The 21,383-nt window shown below is 54.7% G+C and overlaps 4 protein-coding genes across 4 annotated transcripts; all 4 read right to left on the reverse strand.

The window, feature by feature from the left end:
• Nucleotides 1-6,496: 6,496 nt before the first annotated feature.
• M406DRAFT_258671 (S-adenosyl-L-methionine-dependent methyltransferase) lies at nt 6,497-7,427 on the reverse strand (the record flags this gene model as incomplete). Its single annotated transcript, XM_040917246.1, has 2 exons — nt 6,497-6,772; nt 6,867-7,427. The coding sequence occupies 2 exons, from the start codon at nt 7,425-7,427 to the stop codon at nt 6,497-6,499; spliced, it is 837 nt and encodes a 278-aa protein (XP_040775286.1).
• Nucleotides 7,428-8,263: 836 nt separating this feature from the next.
• On the reverse strand, nt 8,264-9,392 carry M406DRAFT_291372 (alpha/beta-hydrolase; the record flags this gene model as incomplete). The annotated part of the gene is made up of 2 exons (XM_040918961.1): nt 8,264-9,129; nt 9,229-9,392. The coding sequence occupies 2 exons, from the start codon at nt 9,390-9,392 to the stop codon at nt 8,346-8,348; spliced, it is 948 nt and encodes a 315-aa protein (XP_040775287.1). The 3' UTR covers nt 8,264-8,345.
• Nucleotides 9,393-9,886: 494 nt separating this feature from the next.
• On the reverse strand, nt 9,887-12,702 carry M406DRAFT_259766 (OPT superfamily oligopeptide transporter; the record flags this gene model as incomplete). The annotated part of the gene is made up of 6 exons (XM_040917317.1): nt 9,887-10,467; nt 10,570-10,684; nt 10,775-10,877; nt 10,950-12,237; nt 12,320-12,376; nt 12,474-12,702. 6 exons carry the CDS (start codon nt 12,700-12,702, stop codon nt 9,887-9,889), a joined length of 2,373 nt encoding a protein of 790 aa, XP_040775288.1.
• An 875-nt stretch (nt 12,703-13,577) lies between these two features.
• On the reverse strand, nt 13,578-15,894 carry M406DRAFT_291374 (uncharacterized protein). Its single transcript, XM_040918962.1, has 2 exons — nt 15,142-15,894; nt 13,578-15,000 (listed from the first exon to the last, which is right to left on the reverse strand). The coding sequence occupies exons 1-2, from the start codon at nt 15,713-15,715 to the stop codon at nt 14,015-14,017; spliced, it is 1,560 nt and encodes a 519-aa protein (XP_040775289.1). The 5' UTR covers nt 15,716-15,894; the 3' UTR covers nt 13,578-14,014.
• Between the last annotated feature and the right edge of the window lie 5,489 nt (nt 15,895-21,383).

Consider the following 21,383-nt stretch of genomic DNA (forward strand, 5'->3'; position numbering starts at 1 on the left):
TGTTCGAGTCGCAAAAGACCCCTTTTGAGCCTGTCTTTCTGCGTATTTGTTGTGTGTGAGAATGTGTGTATGGGACACTGTAATTTGTTTTTCTTTTCCCCCGAGGTCAAGCAGTAGATGACCTCCGCAAGGGTCGACTCATCGACGAAGTTGTTGTTACTTGGAAGTCATCGGGACGCAAAGCAGTATGGCAACCTCGAAAGCCTGGGTTGGGGCAGGAGAAAACCAATAAGAAAAGAAAAAAGGGAAACGGGACAAGTTACACTCGCACACAAACACACTACCCAAAGAGACAAAAAAGCAAAAAAGATTCAGAAAAGAGAGAGACATCATGGGCCCCCAGCCCGTGAGACATGCAGCGAGCGAGACCAACGAGTTATCAATTTCGTAGCGGCGACCAAAGGGACGGGCTGCGTGCCCCAGGTGGGTCCTCTCTTGTCCTTTCCCAGACCGAAGGCGACACAAGCCCAGTGGGGACTTAGACACACACACACACGCATCCATACACGAAAGAATAAGGCCAGACTCGGCAGTTTAGCCCATGGCCGATCATCCATCTTGAGAGGTCACAGAGGATCCATACCCTCGGGGTCCTTCAGACTTGTCGTGGGACAAATGGGAGAGGCGCAACGGCAAAGCAGGTGTGTGGTGGGCCACTGGACAGGCAGTGCAACCCACTGGTTTACCCGCTGGGCGAGGCCAGGGAGGTGCGGCGAGGTTCCAATGCGGAAGCTCGATTGGTCGCACCCCAGCCTCGGGCCACCAGCCTATTGCAGTAAGTAATGTCCCCGGAGGCACATCAGTGGCCCAGAGGTGCTGTGCTTGACAAGTGTCGACCAGACGAATAAGACGAATGAGAGCAGAATACAGCCGCCGACGGCAAATCCTTTCGCACATGTTTTCTTTTTTCTTTCCACTTTTGCCATCATCTCGTGTTTTTGATGACTTTGATGATGACGGCTAAGAACTTGAGAGTCACACTATGTACTCGTATCCACTGAATTTACCATAGTAGAGTTTATATGTGTATCAAGTGGACCGATCCCCTGGCCTACTGAGGTGGTGATGAGGCCTCAGGCAATAGCAGAACCCCTCTCTCCTGATACTTACCTGTGGGGCTGATTTGTGACTGTGGAAAATGCTTCTATACCAATTCGAGTAATAATCAACTTGATCTCTGCCCAGTCTTTATTTGACTAAATGGGTTTTTGACTTGTTGTTCTTGTTGTTGCACATACTATGGCAGCAGGCGAGTACACCCACGTGGGTCCGTGACGTGGGCTTAATACATAGGAAATATCCAAAAATGCCTAGCCCAGAAGCTACTAACATGCGGCTGATGGACTGATTGGACATTGGGATAACATGTTGATGTCACGCATGAAAAGGGGTCCTACGATCAGCAAGGTTGAGCCTGTCAGCCCCTATGACGGTGAGAGGAGAATTGCTGGGCACTGAATCGACACACACACACTGAGAGGGACGCGGCGCAATGAACCATCAACCAGTGGCGTCGTAACTACTATGAATGTGGCGGCATGAATACTGGCACTCCTAGGATTCCGCGGACGCAAGCATGCGGAGACAGTACCATACACAGAAATGCACATAAACGAGATGATTATAGGTACGTAGTCCTTTCTAGTGTGTGGGGTCCCCAACTGGGACAAGCATGTGATGAAGAAAAAACAGAACAAAAGAACGAGGCTCGCATATCCACTCCACACAAGAAGAGAAGAAAAAAAAGAGAGAAAAGGGGATGATGAAACTTGAGGCAATAAATCCCCACCGCAGCGCATTAAATTTGAACCTGACACCCACGACACCGTCTTCAAAATAGCAAACTAGCAAGGTATACACGGGACATACCGAATGGCCAGAGGGGCCACGGCCACGGCCACGGCCACGGCCACGACGGCCCGGCGTGGTCCGCCTTGGGGGGCGTCATGTCATGATGGCTTTGGTCTAGGAGAAGATGGAAGATTGCGTTGTGGTTTTGGTGTGCTTTTGACTAGGCAGACGAGAGAGGGAGAATGAAAAGAAAAAGGGGAAGGGAATAAAAAGGCAAAGACGGCATTGAAGGATTGCGACTTCGTATACTGTGGTACATTGTACCTTTTTCACGCGGCAAAGACACACTGGAACAGTCAACACGTGCGTATCGGGAGGGTCTGGCGCACGGCATGCGCACCGAGAGAAGAAGCAGGAAGAAAGGACAATAGAGAGGACCCACTACATCCGATGCAGGGTGTCGCTTGCGGAGACAAGGGTCCCCTCTGGGCTCTCGCCGTTTACCAAGTTCGGATCGCCGAGCCCACGGGAAGCTAAGAGAGCGATGTGCCGGCGGAGGTGTACTATTGTACTACGTACCATGGAAAGACGGTGGGTGTTCGTCGATGGTAGGAACTTGGGACTTGGTCTTTGCCGCTTGAGGAGGTAATATATCTCAGAAAGGAAACAGAACAGAACGAAGACGTGGGGAGTCAGATGATGCAAGAGAAGCCTGCACCTTGGGTTTTTGACAAGCGCGATGACGAGCATGTGCGTAAAGAACGACCTGCCGTTCTCAGCGGTGAACTTCAGAACTTCAGAGTCCGGATATGTGTGTGCGAGAGTAAGAGTGAGTACGAGCGACGCATACATAGCACTGCTACTATTATACACTGCATGCTTACTACTGCACACAGATTCCCTTACCGCCGCGGCCGTCTTGCGATAGCGCCTTGTGAGCCTCCACTTTCTTTCTCATCGGCATACGAAAATCGATTTGGTGGGCGATCTATCAAGTCATGCTCTCGCACCGTCTTTACACTACGGTCACCGACGAACTGTTCTTCTTCCCAACGCCACCGACTGTTCTTACCCTTGGTACTCTGACTATCTTATCCTCTGCTTATCTTGCCTGCGGGATCAAAGCGGAGGAAGGGGGAAAAAAGAGAGCAAGAAAAAAGGAACATGTCACTTTTTGCGGCATGGCAAGCCCACCCGACTTTTTGCTCTTCTGGGCCCGAGTCGATTGTGTGTGTACCCCCGCGCCGCCCCCAGTTTTGATGGAGTGCAGATTCAACACATCTAGATAAAAATCCGAGTCTCCCATGCAGCCCCTTGTCAAGGGTACATAATCGACAGCCAGGATCATCAGGTGGGACTTTGTAGGTAATACTTCCCACAACGACTCAAAGGATTGACGGTTCATTTCAGTGGGGGGGGGGGGGGTGTGTGGGTGTGTGTGAGAAGAGAGAAAGGAGAGAGAGAGAGTGTGTGTGTGTGTGCATGTTTCACAGGATGGATGGGTTGGGTCTAGCTTACAGACAATGGTGCATGTCCTCGGCGCCGTTGGCTTGTTGAGTGATCAGCCCCGGGGCCCCTCGTGGATGTAAGCCCATGCGTCCCGCCCAGCCCATTTATTGCTTCTGTGTGATTCAGACAGAGCTGATTCTGGAGCCAGGAAAATGCTGTTTGGGGCGCATCTACGTATTGAGAAACAAAGATCGAAAAAAAAAAAAAAGACTAAATTTTCTGGGTCGGCTATCGCGGAGGCGGTCAGGGTGTGAACTCCCTCTTCCTCTTGTGCCTCTTGGCGCCCTTTCCGTTGTGTCTTGCAATTTAAATTCCCATTCTCTGGGATTCTCCTTCATGGCCAGGGAAAAGTTGAGCCGCAACGGGGGCGGTCCGATCTCTGTATAACGACGGAGACAGGGTTCCACCGACGTCGCAACGACCACTTGCGGTACTGTTCCAATTAGGCCATTCGAAAAGTCCTCTTGCGAGGCAAAGTAGCCTAGGCCTCTAGGCTGAAGCCTGGAAGGGTCGCAGTTTAGTACTGTAGACTGTAGTGGATGGTTGCTTTTGTGGCCGGCGTGCCGAGCCAGGGTGGTTTCCTCCCCATCTAGATCTTGTTTGTCTAGCCAGATCTGTCTCTTTGCAGAAGTGTAAAAGGTCTTTCGACTCTCTGTGCAGATTGACACCGGCACCGGCGATGATCACGAGAACAGCAATGTTTGAGGACCTTCCAAATGTATTTCCACAACACATGCCGGAATGGTAAATCGTGATATCATATTTACTTACACGCCTAACGCCGTATCAAACCCTTCAACCCACGCCCCCCCCTCCTTTTCCCTCTTTCTTTCCTTTTCCTTTACCAACCAGTGTACATGGTGCCGGGCCACCCAACCAAGTAGGTTCCATCGACCCTCTCTCTTCTCTCACTCTAATTCTCGCCCTGGTTACCATCTCCATCATCACCAGTGGATCCCGTGGGTTGGGACTGAGCCTCGCCAGTACCAGTACCAGCAGCACCACCCGCAGGAGCCGTCCCCGTGGGGTTCAGGTTGCCCGAAGAGCCCTCTGTCCCCGTCGGCTGTGGTCCAGATGCCCCGCCACAACCCGACGGCACATCGGTCCCTGTAGGCTTTGCGCCAGCTGCTCCGGTCTCTGTAGACAGGAGGGAAGAAAGTGTTAGCATCACGTCATGACTTTTGGAAGAGCGCGGGAGGCTGAGCCAGAGAAGAAGGTATCCAAGAATCAGGTGGGTGGGTTCGTACTGTGAGCTCTCTTGTTGTCCTTGTTGCCCCTCGCACTGCCGGTGCTGGTTGGCTTTGCGCCCGCTGCACATCCTGAGCCCGCGGCGCCGGATTGTTGTGACTGTCCTCCGCGGTCTGTACATGTGCCTCCCGGTTAGCTTTCAGTTTCTTTTTTGGTTGCCGAGGGCTCTGCATCTGGGAAGTCGCATACCTCCTGCGCCTCCGGTTGGCGTACTTGTGGACGCATCTGTGCCTGTGGGCGCATCTGCGCTCGCAGAGTTGCTGTTGTTGCCGTTGCCGGCATTGCCTGAACCACTAGAGCCGCTTGAGCTACCAGAGCTGCTCGAGCCACTTGCGCTACTGGAACCGCCTGAATCGCTCGAGCTGCCAGAGCCCTTGCCCGCGCGGGTCTCGAAGATATTGAGATCGACCGCGGCCCCCGCCAGAAATTCCCTTGCGGCCATAGCATTGGACTTGAAGCCCCATGGGAGGGTCAGGCCGGTGATGAAGGCTGGGCTGAGAACGAGGGTGGCCAGAAGGGCGTCACGAAGGGTGAAGTTGGTCTGCATCTTGACTTATGTTGAATTGGGACGTGAAGGAATCAAGCAGATGAAGGAAATTGACTAGAAGAGGTAGTGGTTTGAGATGGTTGTGAATGTGGTTGGTGCTTTGTGATTCTTCCTGTGAGGTTGAAGAGGGAAGCTGATTGTATTTATGTCCTTTTCCAATATCATGGCAGATGAGCCATTCATATGAGGCAGAGACTGCCGCCTCAAAGCCATCACGACGCAAGGATTGCCAGCCCCTGAGCCAGCGGGGCAATGGTCTTCACATTCATGGCAGCAATATGAACAACATGCAGTGCCATTGGATCAAATCATTCCGAGCTGAGCTGGGAGGAGTCTCTTGAGTACTCCTGTTTGGGAATGATAAAAGATTCGTCAAGTCAATACGCCATTCCTTTCGATCAGGCTGGAAAACGTCGCCAGCGTGAGTGATCAAAAGTTAGCGACGAACCAAATAAACGAACACAAACATGAGACGAAACAAAAGCTGACCATTGGGGTGCTGTTCTTTTTATATGTATCGTAGCGGCATGATAGGGGACGTGAAACAAAGTTCAGACGACCCAGTCGTTACACCACAAATTGTTTTGCATAGACTGTCGTCTCATGCTCTGGCATAAATGCCAAGTAATAGTGCTGCAATTGTTTAGCTAATGAAGAAACATTCATGTCCAGGTATATCCAGGTATATCGATGTTTGGCTCTTTGCTCGACACGGACGAGCCAGGTCTCTAAACGGGGATGCTTGCTGGTTGTTTCTCGGCTCGTTACTGGACAGGATTCACTTAGTCACAAGTTGTCATAGCATTTTCTAAAGGCTGTCTTCGTTTGGATAACTCCACAAACCTGGACAAGGTGTTCAAGAAACAATGCGCAGCGAGAAATTTACAACCGCAAAATCGCTCCTTGCGAGCTGCGTTCATAAAGCCAGATATAATTCACAAGCTTCTACAGGAATTGTTGCTCAGTGCTACTATATTTCATTATTTTGAAATTAACACATAAGATTCTTTTGTTCATTAGCAGCAGCTAACACTTATAGCGGGCGGCATTTGCAACAAGATGTGTTTGAGGTGCCTCGAGCTGAGGTCTCTACACTTTTCTGTCATCTCGTAGCACAATCTCCAGGTTACACAATACATAATCATACTTGTTCTCTTAAGGCAATCAAATCTAGTAAGCAAAGGCTATGGCAGATACCACCAGCAAAGATGTCAGAATCGCATCATATTTCCACCGCGCAACAGAGATCTCCACCAAGTACTGAATTGATATTCTGGAGACTACAAGAATCAAGGACATCATTACAGTACCACTGGCAGCAAACATGCAGTGAATACAAAAAGAAGAAGCCATTTCTGCTTCCTATCTCGGTATTAAAAATTGCCATGACATCCTCATCGCTCAAGTTGAGCTCTCCGGGACCTTGTACAAAATCTCCCCATTAGGGATCACGATGAACCTATCCTCCTCGGCAGACCACTTCCCCCACGTGGCGCTGATATCCTCCAAGTCTGCCTGCGAACCCGTCTCGAACTTGAGAAACTGTTTTGCGAAATCTGAATGCAACGCCCGGCCCACCCAGCTCTCTCCAAACTTCTCTGCCGCCTCGCCCGTGTAGTGCCAGGAGCTCCACGTGTGTACAAGATGGTCCCGCTGAAACCCAGCTTCTTTCGCCCACTAGGTAACGAATAGTGGTTAATAACAAGCAATAAATCAATTCATCCCACGCAAGACCAAAGAGACCGCTTTTACTGATTGAACCCCAACTTACCTGCAGAACATACCGCCCAGCATCAGGCTGGCCCCCACACGCCCTCGCAACCTGCCGATAGACAGCCTGCCAGCGATCCAGGCCAGCCGGCTCGGGATACCAAGCAAAGCTCTTATAATCCGCCTCCCGCGCCGCCACCACGCCGCCGGGCCTGGCCACGCGCCGCATCTCGCGCAGGATCCCCACGGGGTCCTTGACGTGCTGCAGGACCTGGTGGCAAAACACCACGTCGAACGAGCCGTCCGCATACGGCAGCGCGTTCGCGTCCACGGCCTCAAAGACCAGGTTGTCCGTCACGCCCCGCCCGCGCGCGTGCGCCCGCGCGCTGTCCAGGACGCTCTCGGCAAAGTCGACGCCCGTGACGCGGCCCTGCGGCACGAGCTGGGCCAGGTCGGTGGTGATGGTGCCCGGCCCGCAGCCGACGTCGAGGATGGTGTGGTTGGGCTGGATGTGTGGGAGGAGGAAGGCGGCGCTGTCTTGGGCGGTGCGCCGGGCGTGGCTGTTGATGACGCTGGCGTGGTGGCCAAAGGTGTAGGTTGCTTGCTCGCGTGGGGCAGCCATGATGGAAAAAGGTGGGGGGTTTTGAGGGGAAGCCAATGGGAGTTTGGATGATTCAGAAGAGGGCGGAAGAAAATTAGGTTCTCGTTGAAGGGGCTGGGCTTCTCGAGATGCTTCTTCATTCTGTAGTTTGGGGAGTTCGATAGTCGACTTATACGCACGTAGAGCGCCGATATCGGCCTGTGTAGATGGTAAGCAGCACTGGCATTTGCTGCAAGAAATTACAGGATTCTGATTTAGGAAATGTCTTTTTGTATCATTACCCCTCTCGAATTGTGTCATAGTGCATCCTGTCATGTGTCATTTGTTCAGCTTGTTCGTCTTGATTGTGGCCGAAGCAGCGGGGAGTGAAGGTGTGATGTGGTGTGAAACTGTGTGTGCATTCAACAGCGCCGTCAAAATTTTGAGGAATTATCAAATAGCCCTGAAAGGAGATTCAGAAAATTACCTCTGAAATCTTTTGTTTGATGTATGAAATATGCATGACAGAGACTTTCGATTACCATTGATTGAGTAGACTGGAAGTGTCCTGAGACTTTGTCATGGACTGGCTGTTGGCCAGTGACAACCACGAACTGTGAGAGTGAAGACCAGGATGAAGAATTCATCTTGAATGAGCATGTGGCGATAGGTTTCAAGATATCTCATACACGAATGAATGAAATTATTCGCGTACTTCTCGCGAAATCGACAATTTTTATGTGGGCTCTACTTTGGATTTTGTTTATATTGCCGTCAGGTCAGACTGAAGACCTTCCCACTTCGGCAACAGGCTCAAATATCGTTTAAACTCGTGGAGTTTTGTTATAATGAGACTGAGAACAAGACAAAGTGATGCTGTACCCCAAGAAATGCATATCTATAGCAGCTACACATGGTATGACAGTGATGAAAGGTGTCCCATGAGCTCTACTCCCTACCCTACACCAGAGAATGTCTCGAAAAGAACTGCACCAAGTGCTCCTCCGTAAAGTTAAACCCCGCCTTATAATCCGGCCGTCCAGAGTAGTCCAGGCCTTCTGTCGTCGGCCACGAGTGCCCCAACCCCTCCACACTCAGCGCCCTGACCTCAGCACCACTGCCGCCCTCCGGACCACAGTTCCAGACCTCCTCCCACACGCCAGGGTGCACCTCTTCCACCCGATCAGGCTGAACCAGCGCACCAGGATATCCGCCACCAGCTCCATTACGCTCTGCCCACAGCCGCCTCCACGCCCTGACGTCCGGCAGCGGCCCCCAGCCCTGCCCAGTCGGCTGCCCACGAAACGGCGTAACCGTGTCTTTGGTCCCATGGACATGAAGCATAGGCACAGGCGGCCGTTGTCGCAAGTCCCCATGAACCGCCCACGTCCCGTCATACAAGGCCGGGCTCACCACAGCCAGCGCAGCAAACGTGTCTGTGGGGGCGTCTGGATGGCAGGCCAGGAGCACCACAAGCCCGCCACCGTTGGACTTGCCGCACGCATAGACGCGGGACGTGTCGATGTGGTAGGCGCCGCGCTGCCAGACGGCAGTGAGGATGTCGCGGACGTACTGGATGTCGTCGACGTTCTTGTTGTCGTAAGGCGCGCCCTGCCAGGCGGTGCGGCCGCCTAGCTCTTGGTTTACGAGAGCTTGGCCGTAGGCTGTTAGGAAGGGCTTGTCTGCTATGCGGAGGGTTGGGCTGGAGAGTTGGGTTATGCGTTGTTGTCTCTCGCTGGTGCCGCTGGCTGGGTTGGATGGGGGTTGGGTTAGTCATGTAGTGGAGTCCAGGTAGGATGGATGCCTTGTCATTTCGCGTGAAGGAGGAGGGGAGGACAAGAACTCGCCTCCATGGAAGGAAAGAACAAGAGGATGTGGTTGGCCTGGGTCGTAGGCATCAGGGACATTCAGGAGGAAAGTGCGCCCCGAGTCGAGGATGAAGGGTATGTTTCCTTTTCGGGGTTCTTTGTCGACGTCATGATTGCCCAGACCAGTCTGTGATGCCATGATAATAAGAGGGATTGTTCAAAAGTAAATCATCAAGGTGGATAAGTAGTAAACACCGACTAACGACCATCCTGATGAGATGAGCGGTTGTGTGGGTTCTGTCTTGAGACCAAACTTACCGTTGGACAACAAATTGTTGCAGTGGACAAATCTAGGCCCGCATTACCGTTTTGGTTAAAACCGAGAGATTGCGTCAAGAGGCCAAAGGTGCGCCCAAGACCAGGGTACAGTATCACGACTGCAACCGATGATCGGCATTCACAGCCAGCATAGAGAAAAGACCAGGCAAATTCTGCTACAGTGGTGGTTACACTAAGATTGCACGCAGTATTGTATGATGATGTGAAAAACACAGAGAATTTGAAGAGATTGCATGAGGGACAATCTTGACGGGACAGGCGTTATATATTTTCTGTTCGGTTCACAGCCTTACAGTCCTTAATAACTTTCAAGGCCATTCTACATCTCCTTCACTCCGTTCCTACAGCTAATTTTTAAAACTGGCCAGGCCCCTTTCCAAAATACCCGCCATCCGGCACCGTCAGCCAAGGCACCGAGTTCGAGTCATCTGTATTGGACCCAACATTATTCCCCCACCAGCTGAGCGTGGTCCCCGTATAGCTCAGCGCAAAGAAGATGAGCACCGTCGCCAGCGCAGTTCCCGTGTCCATGGCCGCCTGCAACAGATAATTGTACCGCTTCCACCACTGGAAGGCCTTCTTGCGCAGGTGGTAGTTGAACAGGAACCCAAAGATGAACCACAGGCTGTACTGCGTCGTGTTGGCCGGCGGGATGTTGCCCGCCGCGTTGAAGAAGATGGGCACGTTGACGTAGCGGATCCAGGAGTTGGGGTAGCGCCGGTAGAGGAGGTAGACAGCCACGGTGACGACGGGGCCGATGAGGAAGAAGTAGGGGAGCGCAGAGTACACCTGGCCCGATTGGAACATGCGCTGGGGGCCGATGGTGCCCCAGATGAGGGAGGCGTTGTAGTAGACCTTGGCGCTGTTGCACGTGAAGCGCTGGGTGTTTTCTGGAGAGCACAAGTTGGGAATGTGGCCAATCATCCAGCGGAGTACTGGAGCAGAAGGTGTTAGCCATTGTATCTATCTCATGACAGAATGCAGGCAGACAGGCGGCAGGCTAGCAGGCGCTTGAGAGCCCCAGAGAATAAACTGACCTCCAGTCTGAACTGCCGTGGCAAGTATGGACGAGTAGATCTGCCCGACAAAGAGCACGCGCGGCGGGATCTTCATGTACTGTCCCATCTTCAAGTCTTGTGCAAAGTCCATACCCTGTTACAATACCTTGTTAGAAACATTATTTGCTGCAAGCCTGAAGAGCCTTTCATTGCATCTTCATTCCCCTTTGGAGAACCAACTTACATGCTTGACTGAATTATAGCCATAGCACTTGACCATCATGTTGGCAATCGGCTTGCCCGGCCAGGCATAGCCTGCGATGAGCTCAGTGATAATGTTGAGAAACCTAAAAGGGGAAAACAACATTGTCGTGGTCAGTATACCGGCCTACACTGTGAAGTTTCGCATGCAAACTTACACTCTTTGGTTCGTCGTTCCCTCCAGAATCCCCTCTGGAACCATCATCAACACGCCCAAACCAAAGCACACCACGATAAACCCCCAGACGGGAAGCCCAGTGTCCCAGTACCTGACCGTCACGATGCCAAGCGCCACCACAAGAACCGTCAGCACGCCGTACCACCAGTCCGGCACTTCCTTGTACGACTTCATCAGCCGCTTGTGGATGTCCTCGCCGCCGTGCCTCGAGTTCTTGAACTTGGCCCAGATCTCGCTGCCGTTGTACAGATACGTGTGGACCACCACCGCCGTCACGGCCGCAAACGACAGCGCGTAGGTGAGCGAGTAGGACATGGAGATGTACATGGGCGAGTAGCTCTCGTACTTGCTGAGCACGAAGTCGAGGTTCTCGTCCACGACCTTGGTCACGTTGTACGACGCGCCGGTGTTGTCAAAGGTGCTCGACGACAGCAGGGGCAGGTAGGCGCTGTACCACACGTTGGAGTAGTACAGGATGGGCGACAAGAACAGATAGAAGATGACAACCACCGCGAAGGCGTTGCAGGTGATGTAGAAGGGCGTCGTCAGCGGGTAGCCGGCGTAGTTGATCTGGGTCCAGTCGATGCTGAGGGGGATCAGACCCAGGCCCGAGCTCATGCCGAAGATGGTGTTGACCTTTTGGTTGTGCGGCGCGATCCAGGTGACAAACGCAAACGTGCTCAGGCTCGTCCAGATGTAGTCGGGGAACCAGAACAGCACAAACGCAAACAGCGTCATCAGACCAAAGAACCGATACCTCGTCATGGTCCAGCCATTGGCGGGCGAGTGCTCCTGCGGCTCGTGCAGAGCGCGGAAGAGCACCGTCGACGCGAGGGACGACGGCCAGATGAGGGCGGCCGGGTAGACGAGCCAGCGGCGGGCCAGCCCTGCCAGGCCGAACCCGATCATCTGCGTCGTCAGCAGGAAGAGAAACGAGAAGCCCGCGCCAAAGTCCGTGTCCCAGTAGACGGGGCTGACGATGGCGGTGAGAGCCCACGAGGCGTAGGCCGCGCTGCCGCTGATGTTGACGCAGATGACGATGAGCGCGTGCTCCTTGATGCTGAAGCGGCCCGGGTTGATGTCGAAGGAGAGCTTGCCCAGCGGCACACGCCAGCGAGGGAGTCTCTCCCATGTCCTGCCGAGAGGGTAGACCAGAAGCTGGGCCACCACATACCCGATCGAGAGGTTGGGGTAGCGGAGGGAGAAGAACTGGTTGGCGCCGGAGAAGACGATGACGAATAACGTGGTGAGCACCCATGCTCGGAATGCTAAATGCAAAAGGAAACAGAGTCAGTTCTTGGGAAGGCAAAAGAGCAAAGGGTAAACCACTGGGAGGAAGGATTGCCTTACTATTGCATGGGATGCTTGGGTCGTCTGTGTTGGGTACGCAAGCAGCAACTTCTGGGACTGGATTTAGGTCAATATTAATGCGCCTAATTATGCATAATTATGATGATAACAACCATGGATTGATTATGCATGTGGAACAACAGAATAAACTCACATGGCGACTGGTCCCCTTCGACGTTCCATTTGAAGGCCTCGACGGGTGTGAGCTCTGTAGCCTCTGCCCTGTCCAGGATCAAATTTTTGCCATCGTCGTCTTGGTTCTCCTCAATATCCACAGACTTCTCCTCAACTATGCCATCCACCTTTTTTGCCTCACTGGTTTGCTCAACGCCATCGTAGGCAGGAGGCGACTCAGGGCTTATCTCCTGGATTTCCGTGGCCATCATGAGTTGTCCTGCCTCGTCAAGAGACGGAGACGCTGGCCCAGCAAAAGAGATGCCTTGTGAGACAAGAGAAGAGGGTGAACAAACAGTGTGCTGAAACCTTGTCTGCTGAAAGGCAAGGCAAAGGCCAGTACAATCACACCGTAAAATCGCACGTCGTCCTTGGAGAGGAGAGTATGAACGTTTCCGCCATTCTTTGACTAGCGAGGGTGTACGAGGGGTCTTTAAAGCAACCCAGCTGCATAAATCACCATGGCTCGACAAGGACTTTTGGAGGGAATATGGAGATGATCAACCGGATCTCACAAACCGCCTATCACGGCGGAGATAACTGGCCGGAACAGGCTATATGGGCCAGAACGCAAGTATAGGACCGAATCGACCTGTACCCGGGCCCCACACATGGGCATTCGCCTGTGCTTTTGGGGGAAATGGAAGGATGCGCTTGAATGTATCCCCATAGTACTACAAGCTATTGTTACATGCCACAACGGCCACGCATGCGCCCTAGTAGTACGACTGCGGCGCCATGATGTGTTCTCCGGGCTTTTTATGCGCAGGGACCAGACTCAGATCGAGTCATAAAAAGGGGCCCTGCTGCATCTAGAAAAATCTAAAAAGGGGATCCGCAATGCAGAGGCGAACTCTTGCGACTCTTTTCAAGATCGAGGGCCACAAAAAAGAAAACATTTCAATCTTCGTTCATCGTCAAAGGAGCATCTCCAGGCGCTGTGAAGGTTAGGAAACGTAATAAATGGATGACGACGGGATGGCCCGCAATGGTGCAAGCCGGCAAGGCAAGGGTTCTTGTATAGTATAGGCGGATCCGGCCGAGGCGCACGTTGAAGTATAAAGGCATCAAGGGCTCGAGAGAGCAAGGGGGGAAGAACCCTAAAATAAAAAAATAAAGAAAGGTTTCTGGCTTTCCTGGCCGCATGTAATTAGACGATGGTGAGAGGCGTATGGATGCTGAGCACGATCTTTGAAAAGAGCGTGCTCGAGACAAACGTCATTGGACCACAATTGAGATTCCTGCAGTGACCTGTTGCTGCTGCATTCGTCAAGAGATATTGACATGAAAATGAGAACCTGTTGTACCAGCCTTCCAGGCTCCGTGTACACGCCAAACGCCTCTCAATATCCAAAAGAAATTGCCCGTATAGAGAACGAGGGAGATGGGGAGCACGATGGCTACTGCGCCTCGTCACACCCCAGGGCACAGGCCCCATCATGGGCCAATCCTGCAGAACGACCAGAGCATCTCTTGAGCACGGTGCGTCACAAGAGGCGCCGATTCTCAATTTCGACTTACTCAGATGACGCCGGCCCTCGCAGCCTCGCCTCCACCTTCCGCTACAACCTCTTCCATCCTCCTCTTACCTTTGCCGATGCCGCCCTCGCCAACACCCATGCGTCGCGCAACATATCTCTGCGCCACAATGCCCACAGACAGATTGAGAACCTCCTCAACCCACTCGGCCACCCACTCTCGCGGGTCAACGCCTCCGCTCTCCACGATGTTGCGGATTTCATCAGGCACATTCTCAACATCAGCAACAGCACCATCACTGCTGCTTCCTGGGGTCAGGGGACTGACTGCATCCAGCCAGCGGATCCACTTGGCAGGCAGGCTCTGGCTCAGCGCGCTGTACTGGATGTCGTGCACCGGGTCAGAAATGTAGATCGCGAAGCAGACGACCTCATCGCTGCTGTCCTCCTCCAGCACGGCCGACGAGTCCTTCTCCTTCTCGGTCGAGGAGCCACCCTGGAACAAGGCCTTGTCCTCGTCCGTGAGGATCGCCTGGACCGCGAGGAAAATGTCGGAGCTGCGCACCGGGTTGCTCTCGCTGACAGGCTCGACGGCACGCTGACGTGCCGCCTCGATACCACCGGACGCGGAGAAATACTCAGTGCTGTACGACTCGGCGCTGGCACGGCAGAGCTTCGTTCCCTCCACAATGCCCTTGATCAGACCGAGATCGCGAGGGGAGCCCACGTCACGCCACCAGGGCCCATCACGCCAGCCAGCTGCGCTGTGTCCGCCTGAGAAGAAACCACTCTTCTCATGAGAAGGAGACTTTATGGAGCTCTCGTGCCCGCGCTGGACCACCATCAGATCACCTCCCTCCACCTGCGCCATAACCCGGTTGAATACGCCATAGATGAGGGGATCGAGGGAAGGGTAGCCAACGAGGTCGTGGGTGATGTGAATAAGTAAGCGCTCGTGTTGAGAGATTGGAGGTGCGATGGTGTTCATGATATTGGTGAGCGCAGGGAGCGCCCTATGAGCAAGGCCGTCTCCTGAACGGTCAGGGTTAGCAAAGCTGGGACACCGGCAACCGAACTAGACCATGCTGTGGCCAGGCAAGGATAGAGCCCTGCACGACACAATGGCCTGCTGTGCACAGATAGAAGCCACCGGGATGCTGTGTAACTTACCCAGTCCTCTGAGGGCACCGACGTTGCCTCGCATCTGATCTGCCCACTTCTTTGCGTCCTCGTTCTGCTGGATCTCCTTGACCGCAGCTTCGGCCTGCTTCATGGCCGCCGCAGCAGTCGACACGAAGCCTCCCCACCAGCCGCCACCACCCCCTGATGCAGCCGCAGCCTGCTGCGCCTGCTCCACGGTCCCCTTCGTCTTCTCGGACTCCTGTAGATCTGAGGACGTCGCGCTCGGGGTGAAGCTTGCATGTATAGACCGGGTGCTCTCGACAGACTTTCGAGTGACGTTCGGCTGCTCCAGGGACGCCCGTGTGGCCGCACCCTCTGTGGAGGGTGTACCCGTGCGCTTGGCCGGCTTGGCCGGCTCCCTTACGCGCGGGGTGTGAGGGCGGGAGGGGGCCTTCTCGCCCAGCTCGTTCTCGAGCTCCGCGAGGATGTCATCCCCAGCCTTGGGCTTGGCAGAGACAGGCGTCTTTCCAGTGGGTGCGGGAGCTTTTTTGGTATCGATGCCCTCGAAGAGTTCGTCGATCTCGTTGTCGGCGGAGGCCTTGTTGCCACGCTTGCTTGCCATGTCGAAGGTGGGGTTTGCTAGTCAGGGCCTCTCTCTCTGTGGTAGCAGGACGAGTAGTAACCCACGTGAGGGTGTCTGTAGATGTAGCAGGTTCAAAATCAAGAGAAGCAGCAGTAAAAACAAAGTTGGCTTGTGGGCGTGTAATGATGAGCCTTCTCGAGGGAGTGGTACAGAGGTTGTCATAAGGTTGCTGTCGCAATTTCCAAGTCGGGCGGAGAGCTGCCCTGAGGTGTGTGAAGGTACAGTATGTATCAGACGCACGTCAATAGGCAGGGGAAGGGAGGAGAGCTAGTATCAGAATTGCCTAGCGTGAGGCTACAGCCAAAGCGTGAAAGGTGATTGGCTGTCATTCTAACCCAAACCGGTAGAGGGGGCTGCTGCAAGTACCCAGGTACCTACCTCTCTGCCCTACCCAGCTGCGAACCCTTCCTAAGCAGCCCCCTTCTGCGCTGGTCCGTGCGTTCCTGGGGGCCTGCTGAGGCTGTCATTGGCCTGCTAGGATCTGGGCGCTCTTACAGGCTGGGAGGTCATGACCTTCGAAAATCCGTGCCGGCCATCAGCCAAGGTTCGAATCCAGAAAAAGAGGCGACAACACGCATAAGACATGACCTGTTTCGCATTCTGATATTGCAGTCATCTGCCATTTTCGACCACCTGAAAAATACGTCAGCGTGTTCTTACTTAGAAGGAGATTTTCTTGATTGCGTTTTCGGAATTATCCAGGTACGTGTTGATGCAGTTTTGACGGTGCAAACGCGGTGCAGTAAGGGGCCAAAAATTGCTTTTACACACACGTCGCAGCATGTCATCTCACCCACTCCCTCACCTTGGTCCTTTCATTCTCTCTCTTTCTCTCACGCCCAAGCCAATGCAAACACCTTGATGCTTCTAATATTCCTTCTTCCATCTGACACGAGAATCGATTCCTTTTGTTTCTGTGCACGCCCTTTCATCAATTCGACCTGGCCCCCCAGCACTTCTCTGGCCGGCGATTTCTGCTGGCCCGCGAGTACTAACACCGACCCAGTTTCTACCTGCGGTGATTTCCGGGTGCCCCTTATTATTCCTTTGAAAGAGAGGGGCGCCTCTGATTGGCTGCATCATGGATTCTCAGCACCAAGACCACCAGCAGCCCCAGCAGCCACAGCAGCAGCAGCAGCAGGAGCCACAGCAAGAGCAGCAGCAGCAGCACCAACAGCAGCAACAGCATCACCAGACCCAAGGCCGTGGATCGAAAAAAGTCGGTCGCCCTCGAGGATCTTCTCGTGCTGGTCGACATTCTTCATCCTCTGGCAATCACCATTCATACGATGATTCCCACGCTTCCTCTAGTTCCCTGACCAACTCACTCACTTTTCAAGTTGAGTCGCCTACAGGCATTCATACCCGTACTCCGACCACCACCCGTGGCCGTGGTAAAAATACCCCTTCTCAACACCGTTTCTACAAATACGCATCTTCTTCCCCTGCATCCACAGATATTTCTTCCTCTGCGACTCCCAACATGGAGCCGACCCCTCGCGCAGAGAAGGCGCCCAAGCAAGGCCTGGGCCACTCATTCACCTTCTCAACCCCCCAGCCCAATCCCCGGCAGACCCCCGGCCGAAGGAGGGCGCGCACCCTCGACTATCCTACAGACTCTGCTGCCGCTACTGCTGCCGACGAGGAGGCTGCAGTCAAGGGTGGCCATTCACTTCGAAAGCGTGCTCGCATCGACTATGCTCAAATGAACGATGACGACGCTGCCGATGTATACATCCAGCCCTCAGATGCCCCCCCACTGGAGATCACCGTCTCTGGCGCCCGTGCTGCTCGTAAGCGACAACCTGTAATTGACACCAGCTTCGAGCAACAGGAGGAGTCTCAGCCTCAGTCAGCTACCGGCCCGACAAAGAAAAGGGCCCGCAACGACACCCAGAGGACAGCCTCCCCCGTGCCTGCACGCCGTCCGTACACCAAGAGGAAGAGCACCGCCTCAGCCGCCCCTGTGGAAAACCCCTCCCCTGAGCAGCAGCCCTCTGATACCGAACTGAAGGATACTATTGAGGTTGGCGGTGTAGCCATGGGCTTTCCCTCCTCGTCGTCCTCGACTAGCCAGCCATCAGAGACTGCCAGCAATAATTCTGGCGAGTCCCCATCGCGCAACGGCAACGCGCAGCATGCCATCCTGTCTCAGCCTCAGGTCACCTCGCCAATGACCATGCAGTCAGAAATGGAAACGCCAGCGAATCACACCAAGTCTGAAGGCTCTGTTCATCTCGACCAGAGCAATACGCCTCTGGCATCACCCCTAGCTCCCCGATCACCTGCTTCCGTTGATAATCCGAAGATGCGAGTCAACGGGCAGGAAACCCAGGTCGAGGACCAATCAAACCAACTACCTGATCACAATAGCACCACACTAGGGGAACCGGCCCATTCGACAGATCCCATTGTCCCTACAACCACCAAATCTGAAGCCGACAATAATCAGTCTCCACAACTTCGAGAAAATTCCCAGGGCTTCCAGGATACAAAGGGCCCAATTGATGCCGCCAACAATGTTCCTTCAGCAGCCCAGCCGAGCTCACAAAACTCAACCGATTCTGACGCGACAGAGGTCATTCCTGCTGGCGATCTTCTCCCCAAGGAAGTCACTTCTGCCTCTCCCAAGATGGACCAGCCTACTCCTGCTCAGCACAGCAGGGTCACACTGACTAGAAAATCAAAACAAGCACCAACTGAATCACCACAACAAGACGGAATGGATGGGTCGCAGGACGCCCAGAAGCCATCTCTTCGCCCCAGGGTACGTGTTGCTACCTACTTTGGTCGTTGTGTACCAAAGCAATCTCCAGTGTATGCACAAGGCTAACCTTCTCCAAATTCCCTTTCTCAGCGGCGTTTGAATCGCGTTGCCGAGGACTCGGTCGTGGCAGATGAAGAGCCTGCTTCGTCGACCACAGACACGCCTGCTTCCAGCAAGAAGCCTGACGGCAGGTTCAAGGCAGCCAACCGTGCTGCGCCCGCCCAAGACACCCCCACGCCGCCCTTGAACCTCGAGGGTCCCAAGAAGAGAGGACCCGGCCGGCCACCAAAGATCCGCCAGAGCATCGAGCAGCAGGAGCCGCTCAAGCCCAAGGCGCCCAAGGGCAGTAGCAGGCTTGCTAATCTGGTTGAGCAGCCTCGCCCAGTTCGGTCATACCCTCCTCGTGACTTCTCCTTCCTTACCCCATACCAGGAGATACGAGATTACTATCCCGAAATCAGTCAGGATTCGGGCACGCCCACGCCCCTCGAGACGCCTAATTTCCAGCCGTCTGACGGCGCAGATGGGCCTGCGGAAGACCTTGGATCTATGGCTCCCGACAAGGAGCCAGGTCTCGAGGGAGAGCTGGGGTCCAACGCCCCGACTCCAACACCTATGTCTGATCTGCCGTCGCCTGCAGCCGAGTCTGCCGCTACCAGCAGGGCAGGGTCTCCAGAGCCGGTCATCGAGCCGATGCGGAAACCGAGACCTCCCCCTCCTGAGCAGTATGGCTTCCGCCGCATCAGGTCTCCGTCTCAATTCACCAACATCCTCGATACCCACAAGAACATGTCGGACGAGGAACTCTTCAATATCCTAGCCACGGCCAACAACGCTTTGGTAGCCTGGCAGGACGAATGGAAGAGGCAGAAGATCATCACTGATGACGAGGACAATGCGGTCCGCCGGCGCGCGCACGATGCAGCTCAAGCTGCCCGCGAAGCCAGAGACTTGGCCAAGGCCAAAGGCTCTGTCACTGTGGAGAAGCGGGACTTTGAGGTCAAGGGCATACGTGCAGAGAAGACCAATGAGAAGAAGCACAATTATCCTTATATCCATCCGGAGGCTTATGAACGACACCAGGATCAGGTCGCAGCCCAGGCTTGGGGCTTTGAGTGGGACCCGCGCCCCAGCATGATTGGGAAGCAGGACCCCATTCTACAGAGGGATGGTCTGCAGAACACTCGCCTTCGCAACAGGCCCAAGCCTAGTCAGCGACTTGCAGAGGCGATAGATGAGCACCCTGCAAGCTTCAGTCTAGGCAAACGCACGCGGAGGCCTGCACGCCTCCTGTCTGACGAGAGCAAGGAGCCTAGCAGGGCCCCGACACCAGTGGAGCAGCCCACCACAAATCCCAGGAAGCGTCGCCGCAGGAGAAACCTAGATGGAGAGTTCGAGAGCGATAATGAAGGCGCAGCACAGCAGCAGCAGCCCGAGGCCCTGCCTGAACCTGCCCTTGTGCCCGAGCCACCTCCAAAGAAGAAGCGGGGTCCCAAGCCCAAGGCCGTCAAGGAGGCCGAAGCCCGCGCAGCTGCTGAGCGGGAAGCGGCAGAGAAGGCTGCACGGGAGGCTGCGGCAGCTGTTGCTGCAGAAGTTGCACCCAATGATGTTGGAGGCGTGGAGCGGACGCAGACGCAGACGCAGACTCGCAAGCGTCGTCGTGTCGCCGCCGCCGCCGCCGCTGCTGCTCCCGAGATTGCGCCGCAGGACGTTCCCGCCGCCTCAATCGAGGATGCCCAGCCTCAGCGCCCTGCAAACAGCCAGATCAAGCAGGAAGAGGGACCTCCTCCGAAGAAGCGGCGCGGTCGAAAGCCCAAGGCGGAGATACCTCCGACCACGTTCTACGGTGCGACCAGCAATGCGCAGACTAATGATCACACTATCGTGCCCACAGAGGAGAAGCGCCCGTCGACTTCATCGTCTACCAGTTCTGAGCGGACTGTTGGTAGCAGCTACTCCTTCCGCAACAGGACCAGGAAGAACTATTCTGAGCTGGCTGACCCGATCAACCAGGTGTTGGCCGAGCAGCCCCGGCCCAAGAGAGGCCGGAAGCCCAAGAACCGCCAGGAGGATCCAGTACCAACGTCGTACCCGTCTAACTTGGCACCAGCTCCCTACAACAACGAGAATCTTCAGTACCCCCCACCTTCCCATGGATACCAGCCTCTGGCAGCGTCTGTTCTTGCGCCTCCTGACAACCCCTTCATCAACGTGACAGGCGGCGGCCCTGTACCAGGACCACTCCTTGCGCCATCTCCCGTGCGACCAGGCCACGTCGCCGCGCCCTCCTCTGTCGGTGCCAACCCCTTCTCAACCCCAAACAACCATCCCGTTGAACCAACTCCACTACGGCCCCAGTCACCCACCCGCAGGAAAGTCTTCAAAATCAAATTAAATACTAATAGAGGGAAGCAGAGCGCGACACCTCAGCCTGCCGGACCTCCGCCGGGTTCCGCACCCCTTCAACACCCCAACAACTTCCATGGATTCACGTATGAGGCTAACAGTCTCAACGACCCACAACCGCTGGCAGCCGACCGTCCTAGACTTGGACAAGTCATGTTCCCCGTGAACGCGTTCCCCGGTTCCATGTCGATGCCGTCCATGCTACAAAACGCCCCGCCCCTGCCGGCTCTGGGCACCATTGCTGGCCGCCACGGATCTCTCCCACCCGACGGCCGCGGAACTTCCGTTTCAGGACGCGGCACGCCCGTGCCCTCATCCAGCGCGTCAGTAAATGGCGCCATGGGGGCAGACCTCGACGACCTCAGCGAGAAGGACTACGCGAGCATGACCAAGAGCGAGAAAATGAGCGCCAGCATGAAAGGTAGGGACAACAATATTTCCTGATGCAGTCTTTTTCTGATCGCCGGACGGCCC

Source organism: Cryphonectria parasitica (assembly GCF_011745365.1).
Source record: "Cryphonectria parasitica EP155 unplaced genomic scaffold M406scaffold_5, whole genome shotgun sequence".
NCBI lineage: Eukaryota > Fungi > Ascomycota > Sordariomycetes > Diaporthales > Cryphonectriaceae > Cryphonectria > Cryphonectria parasitica.